We start from the raw sequence: 26,910 nt of genomic DNA, 5'->3' as shown, positions 1-26,910 counted from the left end.
CCTGTTGAAAGAAAGAAAGAAAGAAAGAAAGAAAGAAAGACAGACAACTGATTCATCAGGTCAGAACACACGAGAGAATCTCTATCAGGGGTCTCAATTCTTTTTTTTCCCCTGCCATGCAAAAGTCATCCATTATTGCACAGATTCATCCCTGATTCCTTGCAACTCTGGTAGAACTTCAAATGAGATGTGATCTGATAACGATATCAGGGCTCTGTGGGTTCTAGGCCCAGGGATGGTCTTGATGGATGTCATTGTGCAATCTACTCAACAGTCTCAAAGGGCATCCTCAGATATATCCAGGGAGGAGCAGGAAAGGAGGAGGATAACATCAAAGGAGATAACAGGATTAGGAGACCTGTAAAAGGCTCAAGACATGGATTGATGTGTAAAAAGGCTGGGGGAAAGGGGCCTCTTTCAATGCCCATGAAACCTTTTGTCTTTGAAAAACTATAAAAGCAAAAAACAACTTTGACCAAAGAGGAGGAAGCTTGGAAATTATTCACTTTGTGCAATTTAAAATTAGCACATATGAAAAAGGCTGGGTTGTCAGTCCCTAAACTTAAGAAACTGTACACGGCTATGGCTAGTATATATTTAAATCTCATTACTGTCATAGAGAGGATAGGTCTACCCCCAAATGCTCCCTCACATTTATGAGCTGGGGAGTTCCTGTTTCTTGTTAAAGCCTCAGCCATTTGACCATATTTCATCAGTTCAGCTGGAGCTGCTGTTTACACAACAAACATAACCAATATCACCATGAACCCATAAAACCCAACAGAAATAAAAGGAGGCAGCAAGAGAGCTCTCTTTTCCCCCGACATTTATTACTTTTGAAGCCATCTCTCAAGTATCTTCTGCGCCCAATGTTGAAAAAAGAAAAAGCTAAGAGCTTGGCTCCCAGAATCTAAGTCCTATGCTATCATACATCTTCACTCCAGAGTTATCCCAGGTGACCAATACCTTTGTGCTGCAGTAAGTCAGCTAAGCCACTCTGATTCTTTCACAGTGAATTTTGGGAGAACGTGTGTGTCCTGGGTACATGAGGGGAATTGTGGGAAGGCACTATCACCACTCGAGTGGACCCTCACTGCAAAGAGAGTTACCAGCCCCAAGTGAAAGCAGAATCTGAGCCCAGTCAAGTCAGCCAGGTTAAAAGCACCACAACAATTAGTTGAGAGGGGTTTGTGTATGGACAGGAGGAGTATTAGGGGGTACAACTGTGTCAGAGCCTGAATGAACTCTGCAGTGAGGACATACCCTTAGAAAAATGCAAAAGAGAATAGAAACAGGATGTACCCCTGAGAGGAACAGAAAAGTTAAAGATTCATCAGCAAACTGGAGACAAGAGACCCACAGCAGAGACCAGCATTTGTTTCTGAAAAGCTCAATTTCTCCTCACATCACCCAAACTTCCCATTCCTGTACCTCTAGGCTGGAAATCTCCTCAGAAGAGGCTTCTTTTTGGTGGCACCTCAGCATGTCCATCACTAGCCAAAACAGGCAGTTCAGAACAAGCCACTCAAATGTAGCATTCTCTATTTTTAAATGTAAAACTACCCACTTGTCTTCAAAGCTCACAGAAAGTCCAAGTCAGCTGGCATTTTACTAGAACGGTTCTGCCCATCCCCAAAGGACACAGACAAGGCAAGGCAAGCCACTGACATGTGCAGCTTTCAACCGGCATTGTGCAGAGCCAACTTGGTTACACGCTTCAGGAGTGTGCTCACCTCTCTGTAAGAATGCGCAATTCCCCCTGTGAGGTGAGGTGTGAGGTGTGAAGTGAGAGAGTTTCGCACCACCTATGAGTACGCAAGCAAATAAAAAACCAGATGTCTAACCACTTGGTTGTGTGAGCATTTGCTGAGATTAGCCCACCAAGAGGGTTGATCCGGCCCGCGGAGGCCCTGCCGCTTCCCCCGCCCCCAGGCCAATTAGGGCCTGGGGGCTGGAGGAGCATGTAAAGTTTCCTTTGCCCTGACCCCATCCTGCGAGGGCATTTAGAAGCGCCGTGTGCTTCAGGCAGGGCAGGAGGCTTCACGTGCTCTCCCGCTCCCAAGCCCTGACTGGCCTAGGGGTGGGGGAGCATGGGAAGTCTCCTCCCCCTGCCAGGGGCATGGATGCTTAGTGGGTGGGGAGGGCAAAGGGGCTCCCCCACTCCCCAGATCAATCATGGTCCGGGGGTGGGGAAGCCCAGAAGCATCCTGACCTCGCCCCTTCTGTTTGAGGCCCCACCCCTTCCATTTGAGGCCCCGCCCCTTCCAGTGTGGCTCAGGGCCACTTCAAAAATTATTGCCGGCAAAAAATTATTGCCCACCCCCGATTTAGAGCAAGAAGACAGTGAGTGACCACTCTGAAGAATGAAGTGTGCCTTTGAGTACTTTGCAGCCATGCAGCAGGGGAGGCTTCCAAACACGGATTCCTGGGGAAGCGCCTTGAAGTGAGAAAAGAGTTATTCTCTCTGACTCCATCAATTCTTATGTCTACTGAGAAGTCAATATATTGGCCAATTGAAGCCAATTGGGGAAGTGGAGGTGGGTGACAACCTGGGAAGCAGTGATCATGAGATGGTAGATTTCAGGATCCTGACCAAAGGAAGGAAAGAGAGTAGTATGATACACACCTTGAACTTCCAAAAAGCAGATTTTGACTCCCTCTTCCCTGATGGGCAGAATCCCCTGGGATGCTAACATGAAGGAGAAAGGAGTCCAGGACAGCTGGCAGTATTTTAAAGAAGCCTTATTGAAGGCACAGAAAGAAACCATCCCGACGCGTAGCAAGAGAGGCAAACATGATAGGAGACCGGATTGGCTTACAGGGGAAATCCTTGGTGAACTTAAGCACAAAAAGGAAGCTTACAAAAAGTGGAAACTTGGACAAATAACCAGGGAGGAGTTTAAATGTACAGCTCAGGAATGCTGGGTCTGTTTAGTCTGCAGAAGCAAAGAGTGAGGGGGGATTTGATAGCAGCCTTCAACTTCCTGAAGGGAGGTTCCAAAGAGGCTGGAGAAAGGCTGTTCTCAGTAGTGACAGATGGCAGAACAAGGAGCAATGGTCTCAAGTTGTGGTGGGAGAGGTCCAGGTTGGATATTAGGAAAAACTATTTCACTAGGAGGGTGGTGAAGCACTGGAATGGGTTACCTAGGGAAGTAGTGGAGTCTCCATCCCTAGAGGTGTTTAAGTCTCGGCTTGACAAAGCCCTGGCCGGGTTGATTTAGATGGGATTGGTCCTGCCCAGAGCAGGGGGCTGGACTTGATGACCTTCTGAGATCTCTTCCAGTTCTATGATTCTGTGATAAGGGGATGGGTTGATGAGAGAATATGATCTTGGTAACTAATTGACCATTCATTTTCAGTGGGAAATATGTCAATGGAGGAATGATAGGAGTTACTATAGAGAATTTCTGGGTGTCTGGCTGGTGAGTCTTTCCCACATGTTCAGGGTTTAGCTGATCGCCATATTTGGGGTCAGGAAGGAATTTTCCTCCAGGGTAGATTGGCAGAGACCCTGGAGGTTTTTCGCCTTCCTCTGTAGCATGGGGCGCAGATCACAGCTGGAGGACTCTCTGCATCTTGGGACCTTCAAAGTATTTGAAGGCTTCAATATCGGAGATATAGGTGAGAGGATTATTCTAAGAGGGGTGGGTAAGATTCTGTGGCCTGCACTGTGCAGGGGGTCAGACTAGATGATCATAATGGTCCCTTCTGACCTAAAAGTCTATGAATCTATGAATCTATGAAACTGCAATGTATTGAAGACACAGTTCCCCTGGGAACACCAGCTCATTCTGCATGGGTCACCAAAATGTTCTCAGATGTTGGCAGAAGAGTGAGATAAAGTTTCTTCTTCATCCTTTTCCTTCAACAGGGCAAAAGTTTGTGTTCTGCTGTTGTTCTGCTTACTATCTTACTATAATGGGCCAGGAAACTTGCATTCTGTTCCCAGCTCTGCCACTGACTGCCTGTGTGGCTCTTGGGCAAATCCCTTCACCTCCCTGAATCTCAGCCTCTTTACTGTCCCACGGTGCTTTTCCACCATGGAAAAGGTACCTATGAAAAAGTGTTGCGTAGATGCAAAGTAGCAATAGTCTGTCTTTAATGTACTTCAAAGTCAAATGTTCTTCTCTAAGTAAAATGACTTTTGGGGGATTATATTTTTTCCACTGGGTTAAACTGTTTCCTGGTATCACGCTGCCTGACAGCGCACCCAGAACCACATTAAAGGAGAACTTACGTCAAAAGGCACTGCCTCCAAACACATGCCACCTGGACACAGCGACTGCTGCCACTGCAGTTTAATTGTTGCTGCCTGGTTGCAAATTTCAGTTCCTCTGGCTATATTGCAGTAAAATTTTGATTCATACTTTACTTTCCAAACATTGTGGCTTTTTCTTGTGCAATCACTTACGAAAAATGCAGTGTTCCTTTCTTGTGCAAAAGAAACCCCCTCCCCCCATGACACACACAAGAGGCACAGTCAGACACAGGCTTGTTCCTTCTGGCTGTGTTTTATGTCAAAATACTTATTAAGCTGTTTTTAAATGGAGGAAGGAAATAAGAGTTCAAAGCAAAAGCGTCTGATGCAGGATGCAGATCTCGGAGCTTGTTAGCTACACACATGATCCTGCAGAGTGCTAAGGGCCGGTGGGCTCCAGGCAATGCTAAGGGCCGGTGGGGGGGAGGGCACGATGCAGTCCCGGCAGTGCTGAGGGCTGGCTGCCTCCAGCCCCACCCCTTGCACCAATGTCCCGCCCCTTCTGAATGAGCAAAGTCACTACCATCCTTTGCCCAGAGGCCTGGCAGTTCTGTCTGCCCCCTGAATGCTGGGCACCCCTTTCCAAGGACTGAGCTCCTTCACACTGATCAAGACTGAGCCCCTAGGCAGACCAGAATAGTGCAGATAAGCCCAACGGTGCACGTCTCAGAGATGGATTTGAGCCAACATTGTTTTGTTTTGTTTTTTCCCCGCTCTTAATGTAGCTTCAGTAGATTCCTGAGAACCTCCATTCCGACACAGACCCTCCCTCTGTTGGCCCAAGCTGCTCACCAGCTCAGAATCAACCAGCAGCTGATCATGTTAACATTCTCTTCCCTTAAATATTTAACAGCTGAAAGAAATGGTCCTTCTTCAGGGAATGTTTTGTTCACTGTGTAAAACTATCCAGAGCTTTATCCAGCTTGGCAAACATTCAAAAAATAAAGTCATAGCACTGAAAAGCCATATGCAACTTCTAAGACTGTAATACCTGGAGTTGCTCACAGCTGAGTTTTTACAGGGCACCATAATAATTAGGGAACAGCAACAGGCTTTATTAAATGCTTCCATAGCCATTCGTCTATTCACTCCAGGGATCGCACAGATCTCTCCTCTCTCCCTCTTTTCCTCTCTACACCTTCCATTCACCCCAAATCAATTTCATTCCTAGTTACTTTTAGTACGAGAGCCAGGTCCTCTGTTGCTGCTTCCCTTCATCAGTTCATTTTTCTTTCAGAATCTCTCTCCCCCCTGCCCTCTGTCTCTGAGGGCTGGTTACACTGCAAGGTCCTGCACATCGTGCTGGTACTGACGGTGAGCACAGAAGAGGAGAAATACGTGAAGGTGTAGAAAATGTGTGAGACAGGACTTTCTTCTTCAGAGCTTGTGCAAGGCTTTCCAGGCCACTGGAAAGGCATCCTGGAGATAAATGCATTGGAAAGCTCAGATTTTCTGCTTCGAGGCTAAGCGACAAGTCTGGCCTATTTAAAAGCCCTGCTGCATTTTAAACCCAAGCTAGTGACAGGAAATTCTGCCTTTGGTGTGGTGCAGCCCCAGCACAGTTCTCCTCACCGTCTGAGCTGCAGTGACTGATGATACCTGCTACTGTTTCCTCCGGACACAGCTTGTGCAGATTCTAAAGATAAAAGTGAGGTGTGCAGAAATTTTGCCCTGTGTATCGGGCCCGCAGCAGGCCCTGTGCACCACTGAAAAGCCACATTAAGGGCTTAACAGGACTTAATTGGTTCAAAAGGCTTGATATAAACCCCGGGCTCTGCAGAGAATTTCACCACCCAGGCAAACATACAAGGGAAGAGAGCCTCTCCCTGCCCAAATGGCCTACAGCTCTGATTTGCTCTGTTCAACTCAGGTCAACCGTTCGGGCCACTTGGCCTTTCAGCATCATTGAGCAACAGCCATGTACAGGCACGGACCGGGAGCTGTGTGCGCCCTACAGGAACATTTGCACATGCAGTACCTTGTTTATATCTGGAGGCTGCATAGGGGACAAGTGCTGAAGTTTCTGGTCCACCCCTTTTCTGAGGGATCACGCCTCCATCAGCTGCAACCTCACACAAGACGCAACTCTTGGGAAATGTTCCCCAGTTGTTCTTTCCTTTTACTGTAAACATCTTGACATACCCTCTCCTCACCCCCGACTGCTCCCAGCCTCACCCGATGACTGAGCACAGACAGCTAGTGAGATGACACACAGGGCCCCATTTGGGCATCCGGCTCAAATGACCACATATGGGTGTCCAGCAATGATCCTCCAAAGCCTCTGATTTCCCTTAATAAAATAAAAGGGGTAGGGAATTGGCAGGTGTGCCCAGGCCGAGGTGGATGTGAAGGGCCTATATGCACTATCTGAAAATGTCAGCAGTTATGTATTTACCAAGATAAAGGCAATTGAACATCCCTAGTTTCAGGCCGGGTTAATCACTATAGCTGCGTTGCATAAAGCCAGCTGTGCATATTTTTTCAGTTCATTTTATCTCATGCCCACTGTAAGCACCCCATTAAAACAGCTTAGTAATGCCACCTCCTTGAATGGCATCCAGTCCGGGTTGATATACTTAGGTCTATGCAGTGTGAGAGTAGACACAGTGTGACTTACGTCCACCCTAGCAGTCCTCTAGCAGTTGTCCCACAATGCCTGACACTGGCTGCTCTGGTCACAGTTGTGAACTACGCTGCCCAGGGGTTATGGAGACGGGCAGCCAGATACACCCTTAAAAAAAACCCTTTTCCTGATTGCCCAGTTGGTGAACACACTTACAAGTTTCCCCTTGTCTGTCCAGTGGACTATGCTAGCTACATGCCCCAGATGTGGTCCTGCCTGGGCAGACAGGGGTATTGGCTCTCTTGGGCCTGCAGGGAGAAGAGGTTGTGCAAGTGCAGCTACAAAGCTTTCAGAGAAACACTGACATCTACGAGCTGGTTGCACAGGCAGGGACCAGCCGCAGTGCCTCATGAAAGCAAAGGCACTGAGCAAGCAGAGCAGAAGACCACAGAGGTCATCAGTCAATTTGGTGCTGAGCTGCAGACTTGACATTTTTACAAGCTGTGCTATGCAGAACCAACCGTGACAGTAGGGGGGAAAGGGGGAGGCTGGGACAACCCCCGTCCACCTCAGACCCTCACCCCCCACTCAGCCTTTTTCTGCCCCTGCCCCACCTCATTCCTTCCTCAAACCCCTGTCCTCTTCCATCCCACCCCCATTCCACGCTTTCCCCCAAATCCCTGCCCCTCCTCCATCTCCCCCACCCTACTCTGCCCCTTCCCTTAACCCCCTGCCCAGACTCTGCCCCCTCTCTGACTCCCAGACATGTCGCTCTGCTTCCTGCTGCCATCGGTGAGTCCAGGGGCAGGGGGCTCCCCGGGCTGCCTTAGGGCCTGCGTTTCTCCCAATTGCAGGGCCCAGGGCAGTGGCCCCAAACTGTACTATGGACTGGATGGCTCAGATGTCATTCTTGGCAGAGACCCCCATCCTGACCCCCCTAGATACCTCCCAAGAGCCCCAATCACATGCCCCTGCCATGGGCAGCAAGGAGACAGGGAAGTCATGTGACTGGGGGAGTCCAGCTCTGATGTGAGGTAGGACCTGTTTGAGATGCCACTGCAGTCCGGTCAGTCAAGCAGAGGAAAGTCTGATGCAGGGGAAGGAACCTTGCTAAGTGTGGGACTATGTTTCCCGTTACACTGTTAAAGGTACTGATGGCGCCCGACCCCAACAGAGCAGGGCACAGCGATGGACTTTTCAGTATTGGACACGTACGGGAAGAGATACAGCAAAGAGAGGTGGAGCTGTTCTCTGCTTTTCTTTCCTGAACAGAGCTGGGCGGAGGAGGGACATGCTGTGTCTTTGTTTATGTACACAGGGATGTCCCATGAATCCTCCTAAGGCTGAGCCGTCTTCATGAAACGTTCCTGGAGGCCCTCTGCAGTCCTCTCCCCAAGGTTTCAAGGGATAGCGGCCTTACTTCTTCTTCCTCAGAGGACACTTTCCCAGGCCACTCTGGGATCGCTTTGGCAGGCCCCATTGCAGTAAACAGGCTAGCGGCATACAGGCCTGGGTGGCTTCTCTCTGCCTTTGTTACCCTCAGATTTCAGCCAGAACTACCACCGCATATGGAATGTAGCGCCAGCATTCCACACTACTGCCTGATGCTCGTGCCATGCAACTAAACAAGCATCACACGATTCCTAACAGGCCCCAAATCTTCAAGTCCGGGCACGGCGCAGCCCACCACCACAGCCCATCACTTTGGCTGCTGGATGCAGAGCTCTGTAGTGAGCTCTTCAAAGAGTCCTTGGATGTGGCTGTTAAAACTCAGCAGACAGTCGCTCCACCTCGGTCCTGCCTAGCAGGAGATAAAAGGCCCTGCACACCTGCATTTCAGCAGTCCGGCACTGCAAGCTTCCACGTGCCGTCACCACTTGCGGCTCAATGGTCAAAGCAACTCACATTCTGGTGTCCCTGCTCCGGAGGCTTGGGACGAGCTTGGCACACAGATCTGGGAGTCCGGCATTTTGCATGGAAAGCACAGCAGCCACTACGTGTCATCCCAAACCTGCTTCTCATATGCCCCCACCTGCCAGTGCTTGTTTCTTGGGCCCAGCAGCAGCATGCCGCTGTCTGTGACTCGATTTTTGCTAGCTCCGTCGAGCATTTTTGCAAGATCAAAAGTTTTATGATCTTCTGTATCTGCCCCTTCAAAGGAAAGGAGAGGGACTGCTTTCAGCACAGTCATAACACTCACAGCAAATGGCTCCAGCAGGGTGATGAATTCAAAGTAGTTGTCAGATTAGGCAGAGAAACCCACAGAGTTTGCTGCATCACTGAAACGTACCCACCTAGTTGAGATAATAACCCAGTGTAGTGCAAACCAGGGATCCCTGTAAGTTGTGTGCTTGTGCGGCCGCTCAGGAGAGTTTCCTATGCTCACTGGCCTTTAACAGCAGCCACGCAAAACCGCCAGGACGACAGCGCCAGCCATGGAATGATTTGTGGGCAGGGGATTTAGAGTTTGTTAGTTCTAGGATTTTGGTTCAGACGCAGCCTAGTTAATATCTGCTGGTCATGCAGTTGCCCGTATGTAAAATGGGTTTCAGTCTGTTTCATGTCCACATCATGTTAGTCTCAGCAGTGGGGCTCAGTGGGCATAAGACGGAGCTATCCCTGTCTCGGCAGAAGTGGTCCCTTCAGGGCCAGCCTGAGGCACAATGGCAGAACGCTCCCAGAACTATCTGTAGTAGCACTTATGGCACACATGTGGGCTGTGTCTAGACTGGCAAGTTTTTCCGCAAAATCATCTGCTTTTGCGGAAAAACTTGCCAGCTGGCTACACTGGCTGTTTGAATTTCCGCAAGAACACTGACGATCTCATGTAAGATCGTCAGAGTTCTTGCGGAAATACTGTGCTGCTCCTGTTCGGGCAAAAGCCCTCTTGCGCAAATCATTTGCGCAAGAGGGCCAGTATAGACAGCACAGTACTGTTTTCCACAAAAAAGCCCTGATCGCGAAAATGGCAATCGGGGCTTTTTTGCGGAAAAGCGCGTCTAGATTGGCCACGGATGCTTTTCCGCAAAAAGTGCTTTTGCAGAAAAGTGTCCTGCTAATCTAGACGTGCTTTTCCGAAAATGCTTTTAACGGAAAACTTTTCCGTTAAAAGCATTTCCGGAAAATCATGCCAGTGTAGACGTAGCCGTGCAGAATATAGCAACTGGAAAGAAGTGGGCCTGTCCCACTCGACCCAGGCAATCCTGCCTCCTCCAGCAGTCAGATCAGTGAAAGCCAAACATTTACACATGCATCCAATTGCCTACCCAAATCAGAGAGCTGTGCACCTAATGGGGACTACATGGAGCCTTGGAAAATGTGGCCCTAAACACTAGCAACTGAACAACTGACAACTCCTGGAGGGGAGGGGAAAATAGTACAATTGTCTGGATGTAAAGCAAAGCCCTTCTGTTGAATGCAGCTTTTGGGGTCAGCTGTACGGCAACCTGCCTGTGGATGCAGGGATAAACGACAGTGCCTGAAAAAGTGAACGTGCCTACATTTTACACAGACAAACTAGACGCCTGGGGAAGCACAACCCACCCTGTCTAGAAGGATCAGGGATTTGCACAGGTAAAGTGGGGGTGCAAAAATAGAGACCAGTTTGAGACTGGCTGAAATGTCACCCTCTGGGCCACCGAAGTCAACAGAGTTCCAGCAGGGAGGAACCAGGCTCTGCTGTGTAGTTGATATGGTCCCTCACTAATGACCTGCTGCAGGAAATTGATGAGCTCCAGTCCACTAAGAAGCCAACAGCTTCCATTGACATAAATGGTCCCACAGCCACTTCACGCCCTCTCCAACTTTGCCTTGGGAAACTTGGCCTAATCCTGAAATGCCTACAGGGCAGAAATCGATGGCCTTTGCCACAGTGTGCAAGCAGTAAAGGAAGTGGAGGGCTGCAGCTGAGCTCTGCATTGCACGGTCAGGCTTCACAAGTCTCTGCACTGTGGTGTGGGGGGATTCCATCCTGTTGGAGCCCAGAGGGGTCAGACCCTGTCTGTCTGTCATCAGGCTTCCAGTGGCTTATCACAGCTGCCAGTCAGCCGCTGGCCATCACTATCTTATGGCGTGACATCTGGCTATCAGCTGTGTAAGCAGGGGGTTAGCCTCCTAATGAGGAGGGCTCTGCATTTCCCAGTGGAAGAGGGAAGGAGCACAGCCACAGCCAGCCACGGGGCTGTTTTCTCTCACTCAGCTGTTGGCTGCTATCTGCAGTTCAAAGGGTTCCTGAGGCTTCATGGAGCCAGCATGGGAGGGACGGAGGGAAGGAGCGGCAGCCGCAAGGCATTTTGGACAGTGGCAGCTCCCAGGGGTTCTTTCCCCATCCAGGTCTGCCACTAGGTCTGACTCTGCCAGCGCATCCACAGGAAGCAAGGCCAAGGTCCCAGTCAGGCTTTTGGTCTGCAGCTAGATGCAAGTTCACAGGTCTGCTCAGGGAGCAACTGCAGAGCTGGCTGCACTCCTGAGACCAGGCTTCAACTTACGGTCCAGCCGAGAATGGGAAAGCTGTGGAGGCAGCAAACCCAGCCCTTGCACAAGAGGGACCACGTTGCACTTCTCCTTTGTAGCTGATTAAGGACTGACATTGCTGGGCATTTCAGTCCCCTGCCCCAGTCTCTGACTGGGAAGGGCTGGGAATGTTGCACTCCTTCCCAGGAATGCTTCAGATTCTAAAAGGCAAAGGTTGCAAATCAATTCTGAGTGGCACGAAGGATGCGTCTACACTGCACCATAGGTCGAAATAAGAGACAAAATTGGAGCTACGCAAATTGCATATCTTATTTCGATGTTATTTCGAAATCGCTTATTTCGAAATTTGGCGCTGTCTACACAGCACTTCTTTTGAAATAACCCGCTATTCCGAAATGTCCCTTACGCCTTGTGGAATGAGGTCTACAGGGGCGTTGGAATAGTGAGCCCATTATATTTCGAAATAACAGGCGTGCTCAAAAGACGCTGAATAGCTATTTCAGGATACCTCCCATATCCCAAAATAGCAGTGCAGTGTATACGTAGCCTAAGAGAGCTCCAGAAGGGAAGGATAGGCCCATGCTCTGCGTGAGCTGGTGGACACAATGTAAATTACAAGTGAAAACTGGAAATGGATGAACAGGAACCACCCTAGCCCTCTAGAAAGAAAACAACAGTTAAAATCCAAGCTGATGACTGTGCCTTGCCCCTGCTTTTTAGTTCTTTAATCCAGTTGGCCTTCATGTGCTTAAAACAGCATCACCTAACTGATTATATGAATGAAGGGATCATCTGTCCGTTCAGAGCATTTAACAGAAATGCTGCTGTGTAAACATGGATTAAGTGTCCCAACACAATACAAAGCGGTTGGGAGCACGCAGGCAGCACTAATGAACTGCACATTCTTTCCTGTCATCCAAAGCACAAAACAAAAGCCTCCAGCTTTTTCACAGCTGAAAGTGGGCTGCGGAGGAACCGCGCCATGTAGCCAGGGAGAGGGGAAGAGAGACAGCAGTTTGTGAAGATTACAGAGATTTCCCCGACAAGAACAGTTTTTCTGCCGTACTGAGAAGTGTTACTAGCAAATCAAAAATCTCTCCAAAATAACGGAGTCTGTGACCCCATCTCCACTCCTCCCCTCCCCTCTCCTGCCCACCAGCATCCCGCCGATAAACTCCTCCCCCTCACTCCTAGCACCTTCCACCCACCACAGATCAGCTGTTCCACAGTGTGCAGGAGGTGCTGGGAGGAAGGAGGAGCAGCAGGGATGGGGCATGCCACCCGCTCACAGGAGAGGGCGGAACTGGACAAGAAGAACTGGAGCAGGGATGAGGACCTGTAGAAGGGAAGGGAAGGGAAGGGAAGGGAAGGGAAGGGAAGGGAGTGGAGTGGGGGTGGGGCCTAACTTTGAGCCAGGGGTTGAGCACCCCTGTGGAAAGTTGGAAGCCAGCACCTGTGGTTTTATCTCCTAATCTCCAGAAGGCTCTTACACCAGGAACTAGAAGACTATGGAGAACAGATGAGCTTAGGTCACTGCCATCAGAAAGGCCGGCGTCAGGCAAGAACTCAGAGGTCAAATGAGGTCTCTGCAAAACTTCTTCTGTTCTCTGCTACTGGCTTTAACTTTTGTGGTTGGGAAGGTGGTAATGGTCCTTGATGGAGGTCAAGGCTGTTGGGACTAGCAGAACATGCCTGGGCCATCAGTGCTGGTCTTCAGGCACACAGCAGAACTCTATTCATCTTAAACACCTTGATCTGTGGAGGGGGCGAGCCCCAGGACACTGGGATTAAGATCAACCACAGCAAGCAGGGCCGGCTTTAGGCCAATTCGGACAATTCCGCTGAAACGGGCCGTACGCCTAAGAGGGGGGCCGCACGCCTAAAAGGGCCCCACTCCCGGGCATGCGGCACATGCACGGTGCCCTGGGCGCCCAGTGCATGCGCGGTGCTACCCCGGGCACGCGGCGTATGCGTGGCCCCGCCCCCACAATTCGGGCCCCGCACTTAGTAAAGCCAGCCCTGACAGCAAGGATCGGCAGTGGGTTGGGCTGGAATGAACCAAGGAGAACAAGAAAATGACAAGTTTATCCCCATCAAATTGGCACGATTTATACTGAATTGGTGACAAGTGGGCAATGCACAACAATTAGCACAGGGGCGCTTTTAGCATGCAACAGTGCCATGGCTTACATGCAGCACAGTAGAAGTTCTCTTCACTTGAGTCCTGTCCATGCAGGAAAGTGTGGTAGCGTCGAAATTTGGAGTGTCTACATGGTGCCAAATTTCAAAATAAAGCACTATTTTGAGAATCCCTTATTCCTCGTGGAACGAGGTTTACAGGGATGCCGAAATAGCACATCCGTAATTTTGAAAATTATTTCAAAATAGTGGATACGTTCCTTGTACGCAGGGTAGCTATTTTGGGATATCTCGGGTCTCCTGAAATAGCCTTGCAGTCTAGACGTACCCTTAGAGAGCTCCCTGTCATTAACATCAAAACCATTCAGCCCAGGAGTACCATACTCTGAACTACAAACAATTAGTTCCATATGAGGTACTGAAAATATCTTAAAGCAGCGAGTGGACAACCTAGGCTAGTGAGTGGGCCGTGTGAGTGGCCCTCCTTCATCTCTGTGGGACACAAGGTTGTTGTAACCAAGACAGTCTTCCATGATAGGGTATTTTCCTAATTGCATTTGTGTGCCTAGAATTTGTGGGTGTGCCAAATGAACTGTAGCAGCGCTTTGATTGGCTGTGGAGAGAACATGTGGCTGTCACAGATAATGTTATGGCTGCTTTAGGTGTGTGCCGTGTTAGATACACACCTCTAGGAAGAAAACTATGTGGACAGAAACTAGCAGAATCTGGCAACCTTGCGTTTGGGCAACAGTAAACAAAATGTCTCACAGTTCACACTAGAACCCCGATAGGTCACACATATCCTGCAGACCACACATTGCACACCACTGTCCTACAGACATGAAGATACCCTGGGAAGAAACTAATCTCTTTGATTCTCTTTCTCCTCTCTGCCAGACATACTAGTGCACACTTCAGAAGCACATGTCTGTTATTCTTGGGACAGGGTGTCCCCGGTATACATCCATTCCACACTGAAGTCATTGACGCTTGTAGGAACTGATACATTATAAGTCCTCCCATTCCCCCCTCTTAAGTTGTGCAAAAAAAAAACCAATTTGCACAAATGGAAGTCAGCCGTGGGGAAAAAAAATTCCCCGCTTTAAGTTGTTTCACTGTAAGTCCAAGTTTTTTGGAAAGTATCTTGAACTTATAGTGAGGACGCTTGTACATCAATTCAGTGTGAGCAAGAGGAGAAGGGAAAGGGAAATGTTTTATTGTATCCTTTTTTCCTAATAACCCTTTTGCTGTTGATAGGACATTATGAGCCAGAACCTCCACAGCAGAAAACTGATGAGGCTTCACTGACTTCAGGACAGCTACACTGATTTACACCAGTTGAGAAAACTGACTGAAGAAACCAATATTTTCAGTGAGGTCGGTTTGTCTGTTTTTTAATGGCTTTTGTTTCATTCCCTACATTCAGATTGCTTTCTGCAGTGAGAAATACAACCAGCCTCCCATGGCTCGGCTGCTTCCTAAGGTCATTCGCTCTGCATACCCAGAGTGACTGAAGGTATGTCTACATGTAAGATACCACAGCAGAACAGCTGTAACATCAGTGTTCACTCGCTACAAAGCAACAGGAGGATTCTCCCATTGGTGTAGTTAATCCACTTCCCTGAGCCCGTGTAGCATGTGGTAGCCACATGCGTAAGTTAAGGGCTCAATGCTCATTGAAGTTCAAGGTTTGTACAGAAATGTGTATACAATAGGATTCGTACATTTGCAATGGGACATGGGGTTCAGGCAGTTACCACAGTTCTGTTCTCTACTCCCAGGGTAAAGTTTGCACAAATAGGTCTGTCGGAGGTGTGGATTTTTCATGCCTCAGGAGACAGCTATGCTAATGTGAATTTTCAGTACACACCAGCCCTGAATCTCTCTCTAGTTCAGTGGTTCTCAAAGTGTGGTCCGTGTCTTGCAGGTGGGCCGTGGGCTCAGGGCTTGCCCCCCACACACAGCAGAGAGCATGTACTGGCACTCCAGTCCCTTGCACTAGTGCTGGATTCCTGCTGGGAGAGGGGGTGGAGGGAGCCCTCAACCTCACAGGCCAGATCCAGCTTGTGGGAGGATGAAGCGACTCTGCATGCTACCATTTCCTCTTCCTCCCCGCACCTCCCAGCATGGGGTGGGGAATGGCAGTGCAAGAAACCTCTCACCTGGAAGCTTTCCCTGCTGCTCCCATGGCTGGAATCCTGGCCAATGGGAGCAGCAGGGGATGGTTCCTGGAAGCAGCGGGAGGGAGAGGCACAAAGCCTGGTAAGCACCCTCTGTCCCCCTCATGCCCAGACCCATACCTCCATCCCCTTCACACACTCCCCTCCCACACACACTATCATCCCCAGCCCGCTCCTGTACCCTCCCTCTCTCCCACCCAGGCCTCCTACCCCCGCCTGCTCCTGCACCCATTTTATCATCCTGGGCGGTTGTCTGGCAGTCCACGGAAAGGTTTGCATTGAGTGGGGTGGCCAGGCCGCAGGCTAAACATTTTGAGAACCACTGCTCTAGTTCTCTTGGCTGCTTTACACTAGAAACATTTACACTAGTCAGGAGAGTACCCCAAGCAGCTGCCCTAGGTTCTTGTGTAGACAATGCTAAATTGATGGAAGAATTTTTCTGTCAACCTTGTTGCTGCCTCTGAGGGAAAGAGATGTATTCTGTCTACCATGGCTATACTGAACCACTGCTGTAGAATTTTACATGTAGACACGTCTTTAACTGTCAGCTTTGCTTGGAACTTACTCAGACTGGAAGGGAGGACTCTTCTGAGATGGGAAATATCTTTAACAAAATGTAGTATTGCCAAACTGCAAATGTTCAAGCACCAAGATACAGGCCCCTAAGAAAAACCCATGGGATTTAAAAAAGAATACTGCATTTGAAGTTGTTTCTTTTGTCTTCTGGAAGGGGGCTATCACTTTACATTTTCAAGCTTTATTCTGCAATCTAGAGGGCTAGAAACTTAACAAAAAAAGTGGAGATTCTCATGTACTTATACAACTCTAGAAGCTGGAACCTTAAAAACAAGATTTGACTATAAGATTCACAAGAAAAGGCATAAGAGTTAGCAATATTGAGGCTTTGTCTACACTGCAGGGTTTTTGCGCAAGAAGCTTTTTGTGGAAGAGATCTTCCGCAAAAACTTCTTGCGCAAAAGTGCGTCCACATCTCAAAAGCACATCGCAAAAGCAATGTGCTTTTGCACAAGAAAGCATCCACACTGCATGGACACCCTTGTGCAAGAAAGTTCTGATTGCCATTCACAGAAAGGCCATCAGGGCACCTGTGCTTTGTGTAAAAGGCTCTTTTTGTGCGAGAAACCCCTGTTGAGAGTCCACACGCACCTTTTTGCACAAGAACTCGTGTGCAAAAAGGAGTTATTCCTCGTGGGGAGAGAAATAACTCTACCAGCAAAAGCCCTCTGTCCTGTCAATTTACTGTATTTTTTTTTTTTGCGCAAAAACGCGCTTGAGGTGAGGATGCTCCACGGGTTTTTGCGCAAAAACCACTGTTTTTATTCAAAATCCCTGTCATGTAGACATAGCCTGAGAATGATAATGATTTTCAAAAGTAAAATAAATAATCCTTGAGTGTCTCTCTCATACACTGTAGCAATACATAGGCACATGGAGCTGATCTCCAGAAACAAGAGGACAGCAATGCTAATTTAGATCTTTTCCCCATGAGTTCCTTTCCTTCCACCCTTCTACTCCTCAACCACCCCTTTAGCTGCTTTAAAGCAAAGAAAAAATAGTTACCTCAATCACAGGGCATGCCTTACTGCCCGCAGAACTTATCTGCATCTATTGAACCTGAAACACACGTAAAACAGGGCAAGACAGGAAACCACACCTCTGAGATAACTGTTCTGTTTTTTTGACGCTGAACCCCAAACCAATGACCCTGAATGCAAACAAGCTAGTGAAAATGTGAAGAAAAACACATTTGAATTTGTCTGTTACATCTTGAGATGGGTGGAGTGCAGAATTCATAGATACCAGATTGATTACAACGCAAAGCAAGTAACAGAAAATTCTGCACATTACAGAACAAAAATATGTTTCGTCTGTAGGATGTGGGCAAATTTATGTGATGGCACGTGTCTTAATATATCACATTTACACAAATGTTAAGATGGAGAAAGACTCCTGGATTCTATAATACTTCAACCTAAAAATAGGCTAGGTGCTATTACTTACCCTATATGAAAGCTGCCTTAAATAGGGACAGTCTAACTTAAAAATTATTCTCTTGCCACTGCGTTAGTGACCAGAAAGTATATTCTGTGCAGACCCAGACAAAGGGTTTGCGAACCCAAGACCGCAGGCTGTGGTTGGCTGCACCGCATGGTTGGGCAGCTCCCTGCCAGGGCAGTAAGCGAGCGGCCAGGTGGGCGCTGGGCAGCACAAAGTCCTGAAGGCATGGGGCCCACGGCAACCACCTTGTTTGCCTTGCCCTAAGATCAGGCTTGATTCTGTGAAATTTTACAAGATAGTGATTTAACTTTACAAAGATGAAACATGGAACCAGATTTTAAACAAAATGGGCACAACTTAGCCCTCTATCCTGGCAATTTCTGATTTTCAGGCACTATTGTGTTAGCTACATGCGTAAATAAGGGCTCAATGTTCAGTGAAGTTCAAGGCATGTACAGAAATGTGTAAACAATAGGATACCTACATTTGCAATGGGATATTAGGTTCACGCAGTTACCACAGTTCCATATGCAGATCAGATGAATACACTGGCATATTGGATGAATAAATATGTAAATAGGGAAGTCTACCTAACTATTTGTGGGCACCGGTATTTGGCTTGCTCTTGGAATCATAGTAAATGAGCATGTATGGAATTGCAAATACATTTCTAAGTTGCCTTTCAGGTCTCCCTTACCAGAAATCTGGCCTTGCAAAATTGCAATGCTGCAGCTTTGATTAGGGGGTTTTGGAAATGAATATACAGAACAAACCACCAGTCTCCTTGTTTTCTTTGAATCTGATAGTGAATTTTAGAGCTTTTGTAAAATAAACAATGCTAGGGAATGAAGACCTGTCTTTATCCACAGACTAGATATAGCACGAGCAATAGCAGTGCCCAACCAACATACCTCAGCCTCAAAGACAATAATCCACTATCAGAGATTTATTCCACTCTAGGCCTCTCTGATGGGAACGCCAGCAAGGCTGCCATAGGACCAGCTGAGATGGAGGGTTTGGAGAGTATGCAGTTGGGTACTGAACTGAGATTATCACTGGATGTTCACACAGCCCCTGATCACAGCTTCTCATTTTGTCACTTACAGCAAAGAGCCTAGAGAAGCCTTTCCAAAATCACAGGATATGTATACACTAGCTCCATAGTTCGAACAAGGGAGGCTAATGAGGGCGACTGAAATTGCAAACAAAGCGCGGGATTGTCTAGGAAGGAGCATGGCAGAAAGGGATCTAGGGGTCATAGTGGACCACAAGTTGAATATGAGTCAACAGTGTGATGCTGTTGCAAAAAAAGCAAATATGATTCTAGGTTGTATCAACAGGTGTGTTGTAAGCAAAACTCGTGAAGTCATTCTGCCGCTCTACTCTGCACTAGTTAGGCCTCAGCTGGAGTACTGTGTCCAGTTCTGGGCGCCACATTTCAAGAAAGATGTGGAGAAATTGGAAAGGGTACAGAGAAGAGCAACAAGAATGATTAAAGGTCTAGAGAACATGACCTATGAAGCCAGGCTTCATGAACTGGGCTTGTTTAGTTTGGAAAAAAGAAGATTAAGGAGGGACATGATAGCGGTTTTCAAATATCTAAAAGGGTGTCACAAGGAGGAAGGAGAAAATTTGTTCCTCTTGGTTTCTGAGGACAGGACAAGGAGTAATGGGCTTAAAGTGCAGCAGGGGAGGTTTAGATTGGACATTAGGAAAAAATTCCTAACTGTCAGGGTGGTCAAATATTGGAATAAATTGCCAAGGGAGGTGGTGGAATCTCCCTCTCTGGAGATATTTAAGAACAGGTTAGACAGACATCTGTCAGGGATGATGTAGGTGGAGCTTGGTCCTGCCTTGAGGGCGGGGGGCTGGACTCGATGACCTCTTGAGGTCCCTTCCAGTCCTATTATTCTATGATTCTATGATTCTATGATTTAAATATCCAGCGCTTCATTCGCATGTTCCAGGGCGGTCGCCATTTTGGAAACTGACTAGCCCAGAGTAACTGCCCGCATCTACATGCAGCAGTGAAATGGGAGTTTGAAGTAAACCCTTAACTCGAATTAGCTGTTAAACCTCATTCCACGAGGAGTAACAGCTAATTTGAGTTAAGGGTTTACTTAGAACTCCCGTTTCACTGCCACATGTAGACACGGGCAGTTACTCTGGGCTAGTCAGTTTCCAAAATGGCAACAGCCCGTGAACATGCTAAAGAAGCGTGGGATATTTAAATCCCACGCTTTGTTTGCAATTTCAGTCACCCTCATTAGCCTCCCTAGTTCGAATTAGGGGGCTAGTGTAGACATACCCACAGTGAAGAGAGTTAAAACAGGCAGCAACAAGGGAAAGAATTTACTGAATCTTTAGGTTCTGGAGACTCTGAAAATTCTTATGATTTATGATCTCGGATGAAACCCAGGATAAAATTTGCTTTATCTCTCTGAAACCCATCTTACGCCATCGGTAACTTTCAGTAAAGTTCCATGCCTTCCATTTTATCTTCTATTCAATTAATATTCCTTTAACTATGTTGGCATTTTCAGATAGGCTTGCCAGAGGCTTTCACCAAAAATCCCGAACATGGCAGGAAAAAAACTTGGTTGAGCAAAAAAAAAAAAAAACCCGGAGACAACGAAAGTTATCGAGAGAAAAAAAAAAGGTTGCTGCGCCTTTAAGAATCACCACACTCCTCGCTTCCCCATGCCAGACGCAGAGGGGAACAATGGCCCCATCGGCCTTCCGTCCAACAAAAACAGAAAATACCCAACATTTTACATGTCCGGTATTTTCTGGTGTTTTTTTTTACCGGACAGGGGCCAGAAATAACAGACTGTCCAGACGAAAACCGGACATCTGGCAACCTATTCTCAGATTTTCCCCTTCTCCCTCTCAAATGCCTCACTGATGGTTTAAAGAGTTGTTGATGGAAACTTTTGGTCCCATCTGCACCACAAATGGCTTAATGAACTAAAGTTAGTAAGGTGTGTAGGTATTTGCAAGGTTCTAATCGTCTCATGATTTACACAGTATGTCTATACTATGAACTAATGTCATTCCCAGCTCATGTAGATATACTCATGTGAGCTCTCATCTAAGATAGTACACTAAAAATAGCACTATAGCTGGGTTGGCATGGGCAGAAGCAGCATGTAACTAGCTTACCTAGTACAAGCCTGTCTGAACTCCATGGGTATGCATGCAGCATGACTAGTCTGTGCTACTGCTACCACTGCTCATGCTATCCCAGCTACACTATTCTGTCAGCTTCCTAGCTCTGGTAAGAGCAAGTACAAACATGTCTAGGTGAGCTGGGGATCACACCTCTAGCTGGTAATGTAGATGTAGCCTTGAACAGTAGGGCTGTGTCTAGACTGGCAAGTTTTTCCGCAAAATCATCTGCTTTTGCGGAAAAACTTGCCAGCTGTTTACATTGGCCGCTTGAATTTCCAGAAAAGCACTGACGATCTCATGTAAGAAAAACTTTTGCGCAAAAGGGCCAGTGTAGACAGCACAGTACTGTTTTCCGCAAAAAAGCCCCGATCACGAAAATGGCGATCAGGGCTTTTTGCGGAAAACCACGTCTAGATTGGCCACGGACGCTCTTCCGCAAAAAGTGCTTTTGCGGAAAAGCATCCTGCCAATCTAGACGTGCTTTTCCGAAAATGCTTTTAACGGAAAAGTTTTCCGTTAAAAGCATTTTCGGAAAATCATGCCAGTGTAAACATAGCCTACGATTCTTGTACACTGCAGTACTATGTCTGCTTAGGTGTATGGAGCGGATAGGCAGATTAAGGGGCGTGGTACCACATACATATACACCTTCATGATAAAATCTATAGCCATAATTCATTAATGGTAGGTTGCCCAAAAGAAAACGTTTACCTTTTTCAGGGTAGTAGTCCTTAGTTTACGGAAATTATAAGTTTAGTAGGCTCAGAAGGATAGTTAAAAGGACATTAAAGAGGCACTATTGATTTAGGATAGATCCACACTCTCTAGATTTTTGTTTAAAAAATGCTGCAACTGAAGTGAATAGGAGCATTTTTATGAGATCTTGAAAAAATATGATAAGTTATTGGTTTTATATAAATCTCCCTCTCCCAGATTCTGAAACATAACAACATAATGCTACCTTCCACAGGAGTTCCAGAGATAAGACAAGACAGGAACAAAATTGGCTGGAGACTCTTTTCATTGTCCAAAGTTCAGTGGAATGCAAAAAGCTAACCAACAGCATAAATGGTGAAACAGTCATTAAATATTAAATATCTTGCCAGATTGGATACTTTTAGATTCTAAAATATTATCAATAGCATGAAGCATTCACATTTCACATGTATGAATATTTTGGGACAATTACTTTAAAATGAAATATGGTATTTTATTTATCTACATAAATAACTGGGGCTTGAAAATGTAGATCAAATGCCCCTTTCGCCGTATATCTTCTTATTCCTCGGGAGAAAACAGAATCAACAGTTTTTCATAGTGATTGTCACAGTTTTTGTTGGGAAACTAAAAGACGCTTCATTCTGTAACTTCCTCGATGTCCACTTGACTGAGCCATGGAAGCAAAATAAAGGGCATAGAATCTTTTATACAAAGCAAATAAAGGCTGGGCCTCTGTGTGTATAGAGACCCCTACCTAGCTTAGGGGGAAAAGGTCTCTAAGCACCAAAAATAAAAAAATCCTTTCCCTTTACTGCTACATGACCACATACTAGTCTTTCTAAAAAGAGATAAAAATGCTCTTAGTTACTTTGATTTATTAGCAAATCCATAACATCAAATACCCATGAGATTCCTTTACATTACCAGGGAAGAGAAGGAGGTTGCTGGTAGATGGCCATGTCAACACTGTGACTAAACCCATAGAATTTTGTTGTTTGCTTTTTAAAACATTGTTTATTGAGAATAGTAAATGAGGACTAGGGCTTGAATGGCAAATGTTTAACAAGGGGCACCAATTCCCGCTGCCTAAGCTTCTTCTAGGCCCATCTGTGTTGTCCTTATTTAGGCAAAACTTCCACTGATAATTTTGCCTGAGTAAAGATAGCAGGATTTAGCCCTCTTATGTTTATCAAACTAATATTTAATTTTATTAATCAAGGGAACTGTGGTCCCATTGCCCTTATGTGTCTCCCTTTAAGCAGTGACAGGAACAAATTGGCCCCAGAACAGGGATATGACTTTCTGTGGGTTGGTAGAGGGAGAATTCTGCCCAGGCTCTTGCTCCAACTGGGTCAGTAACTTCAACTGCATCCACTTGATGGCAATAAAATTCACAGCATCCAGTGAAGACTAACATGTTCCTCAACAAGCCTTGAACGTTACCTGGGTACATCCCTTGGAATGGGCGCAATTTATGTTCACTTTACACAGGGATTTATAAATGACTGGTCACAAAAAGTGCCAGGCAGGGGAGGATCAGGACCACAGATAGGAAGCGGCAGTTCTTAGGCAATACTATCAAAGGATCAAGAAAAATAAAGGAAAAGGGAGCAAAGTGGACCAGTGTATTTGCAAGAATCAAGTGCTTGGGAGCACTGGGCCATCTCTTGTATTTATTAGAGTCTTAGGGCAAAGTCCTTGCCCTACAAACTTGTGCAATCCCATTGACTCATACTGTATTATCCTAGATGTTAAAGATGGCTAAGACCGAATGGGCCACTTCTCCATCCCCTGGGAACCAGTGCAGATTGTTCCCTGAATGCATTAGTGTCACAGTTAAAGCCAGACGGGAACATCACATCATCTAGTCTGCCCTCTTGCACATCTCAGCATCCCCACACACCTCCACTCCAAGCCTCAAAACCAGAATTAGACCAAAGTGTTGCAGCTCTCAGCAGACTATATGTTTTTAGTGTTTTGTGCAGTCAAGTTTTGAAAGTAACAAGTAATGGAACTTGCACAAATTCCCTGGAGAGGAAATTCCACAGCCAAATACGATATTCATTCCTAACCATCATCCTAAGTTTTACCTCTCTGTTTCACCCCATTCAGGGTCGCCAACGGGGGGGGGGGGGGGGGGAGGCAAAGAAACAGTTGTTCCAGGTCCATGGTATTTAAAAGGGCCAGGAGCTCTGGAACCTTTAAATGAGTGCTGGAGCACAGTCCAGGAGGCGCTGAGGGGTGGGTGGAGGAGGATAGTCCTCACTCCTTCTGCCAGTCCCAAAACCCTGCCCCTTCCCAAGGAGACCAAGTTAAGCCATCCGCACCCTGCCCAGCGAAATGTCACTAGCCCTGACTCCATGACTCCTAGTTTTACCCTCATTCCCCTCACTACATAATTCTTCTCCCTTGTAGGAGAAATATTTGTAGGTGGCTGAGTAGGGGTTAGCCAGCATAGAAACTGGCCAATACAAACTAGGTCCACAATTCAGCAAATGGGCCTTATTCGGGAGAGAACTTTAGCACTTAAACTCTGGCTTAAGATTAAGCATATGCTTAAGTGCTTTCCTGAATCAGGGCCTATGGATGCAAAAGACCTGTTAGGTCATCTAGTCCATCTCCCACTCCTGGATTCAAATATCATTACAGCAACCCAACATTTTTAACGGGGTAAGATTATATTGTAACAAACAAACCTCCCAAGATAATAGCCACGCCATTCAATACCCAGCAGCCAGTGCAGCATAAAATGATGGTGAAAGACAGAGACCGCCTGCTGCTCTGCTCTAAAATGTGGAAATGGAATTAAATCCCTTTGTCATTGTTTCCCCCTTCCATTACATAAGACATAGTCATCACTACTGCTGTCCTGAAAACTGTGAAAGACAATAAACAAAATCAATACATTTGCTATGTTTTTCTATAAATGAAAGCTCCTGACTGAATAGGCCTTGAAATGTACATGTTGAAGCTTAAATACACCCAGCTGGATGTTGCCAGTGACTGACATTCCAGCCAGCAGATGACAAAATCGCAAATTCAGTACTTAGGACAGAGGAGTTTTTCTCTTTGAGTTTTTTGTTTTGTTATGTCTGGGACTGGTGGGGGAGGAGAGGGAGTTACAACTTGTATCAGTTTTAGAGGAATGCCTCAAACTGAAATAGAATTGTATTTTTAAACTGACTCTGTAATTAGGAGCTTTCAAAATGTGCAAGACTCTGGTTTCTGGGTTCAACCCTTTGTGAGAGAAAAGGAGGACTGAAAACAGCATGAACCTCAGTCTTTTCATTAGTCTTTGTTAGAAAATCTTCCACTTAGGTGATGCTGAAAAACCCTACAACCAAACTAATTTTAAAACCTTCAGAGAGGTAGCAGAGTTAGTCTGTAACAGGAAAAACTTAAAAAACAACAAATAGTCTAGTAGCACCTTAAAGACTAACAACACATGTAGATGGTATCATTTTAAAAAGTAACCCCAACAAACAAACCTGCCAGAAAGGACAATAGAGAAAGGGTTCAGGGTGTAAGCCAGTTAGATGAATCTAAGGTTTAGCAACTGGTTAGCAGTCCAGCAGAAAGAATTTCTGCCCTGTCAAATCTGTTAAAAGGTTTCTCCAGCTCTGGATCTTGAGCTACTGCAACCAGTGAAGTGTCTTTCTGTCTCTCTCTTTCTCGCCTTTTAATGACACCTCTTATCTAATGACTTTCTATGCAGGCTCATCTGGGTATTTATATGAACGATTAAGCCCTTTAACTAAGTTACACGGGAGTGTGATGGCATGCTGATGAATTCCAAGTGTAGAGCCTACATGCAAACGAGATGGAAATTTTACTTGTCCACGGATAACTTCAGGGGAAGGGTATACAAGTCCCCGCCCTATGCACAGACACACTCTGCCCCAAGCCCAGATTTATGTTTAGCGTTGAAGTAGAAGTCAGGCAACGGCGGGAGAGTTCCCAAGCGCGTGTGATAGTCAATTTCGAAACAACAGCGAAAGTGAAGCGCAGACAAACCTCCTCCTTGCAGGTCCCCGTCATTAACATACAAGGCACCGGACAAGAATTCCCCTCCCTCTCTCCCCAGCCCAGCGGGAGGGCAGAGTTGTCAGACACTGCCAAGGTGGGCCACGGAAGGATCCCTCGGCGTGAGAGGGTTTTCTTGATTTAAAAGAAAACTCGGCTGCTCATAGCAGTGCTCTTCCGACAGCGCTCGCACGCCTCCCGCATCCCCACCCCATCCCCATCCCCCGCCCCCTCTCTCTCTCTCTCACACACACACACACACACACACACTCCCCGCCTCACACTCTCTCTCACACACACACACACACCGGCTGATACACACGCCCTTAATTGCACAGCCCACTCAAGTCCTGGGAGCACTGCGCGTAAACAGCCCATCGGCATCCCGTAAGAACACCCCGCCACGCTGCAGCGGCCGCTGTGCCCCGCTTGCTTAACCCACCCCCCTTGCCTCGCAGAAGAGCTCCTACATCGTGCGCACCGCGCAGCCGGGCTGCCTAGGGGGCGCCCCCCACGTGCCCCACGGCGCAGCCCGGAAGAGCCCCAGCTTGGGAGGACCGTGTCCCACTGGTGGCCCCGCGCCGGGGACCAGGAGCTCCTGCTGGAGGCGCTGCAGCCGCCCCGCGTTGCGCCCCGTGGAGACCGCGCCCCCCGCCCTACACGCGGCGCTCACCGACTGCAGGAAGCGCAGGGTGCCCACGTAGTCCCGCTCGGTGACCAGGATCTCGCTGAGGACGCAGAGGCGGAGGCGCAGCTGGCGGTCCGTGTCCTTGGGGCAGCCGAAGGGGTCCGGGGCCGTCGGGCCCCCCGCTGGCGGCGCTTCCATGGTGCTGTCGCCTCCCCGCCCGGCTGCGAGCGCTGGTGCCGCCTGCCCTTTCTGCTCCGCGGCCAGCTCAGGCTCCCTCCATCCCCGTGCGGTGCCCGGCGCTGCTGGGCACGGAGCCCCCCAGTGCAGCCGCCCCGGCAAGGGGGCGTTCGGCGCGGCTACAAGAGCCGGCTGCCCGGGCGAGCCCGGCTCCGGGACATGGCGGGGACAGCGGCAGCAGCGCGCGGCGCGGGCAGCACTGAATGGAGAGGGGAAGGGAAGCCCCAGCGCTCAGGGAGGGAGGGAGGCGGGCTGAAGCAAGGAGGAGGGGAGAGGGTGGGGGCCGAGCCGAGCTCCGGAGGCGAGGGCTGCGAGCAGGAATGGAGAGGTGGGGTGGGGAGCGGACAAGGCGCCGCCAGCGGTGCAAACGCAGGGGAGAGGGACACACACACACACACAGACAAGTGACTATCCCAGATGCACACAGAGTACACACCCAGAAACCCACAATCAGCATAGCCAACAAAAGACGCGGAGAGAGAAATACACAACGAACAGC

General features: G+C 47.8%; 1 protein-coding gene across 3 annotated transcripts in view; it reads right to left on the bottom strand.

Moving 5' to 3' along the window:
• The window catches only part of PREX1 (phosphatidylinositol-3,4,5-trisphosphate dependent Rac exchange factor 1), a 267,346-nt gene extending 240,709 nt beyond the window's left edge, over positions 1-26,637 (bottom strand). For 2 of the 3 annotated variants that reach the window (XM_075901238.1, XM_075901237.1), the window contains exon 1: positions 26,220-26,637. In XM_075901238.1, the coding sequence (XP_075757353.1) occupies positions 26,220-26,372 (153 nt within the window). In that variant the 5' untranslated portion in view covers positions 26,373-26,637. The remainder of the gene's footprint in view (positions 1-26,219) is intronic. The other variant, XM_075901236.1, reaches the window with a different exon arrangement.
• Positions 26,638-26,910: the final 273 nt, after the last annotated feature.

Source organism: Pelodiscus sinensis, chromosome 18, assembly GCF_049634645.1.
Source record: "Pelodiscus sinensis isolate JC-2024 chromosome 18, ASM4963464v1, whole genome shotgun sequence".
Lineage (NCBI taxonomy): Eukaryota > Metazoa > Chordata > Testudines > Trionychidae > Pelodiscus > Pelodiscus sinensis.
The sequence above is the reverse complement of the archived record's forward strand: the minus strand, read 5'-3'. Positions and strand labels throughout refer to the sequence as shown.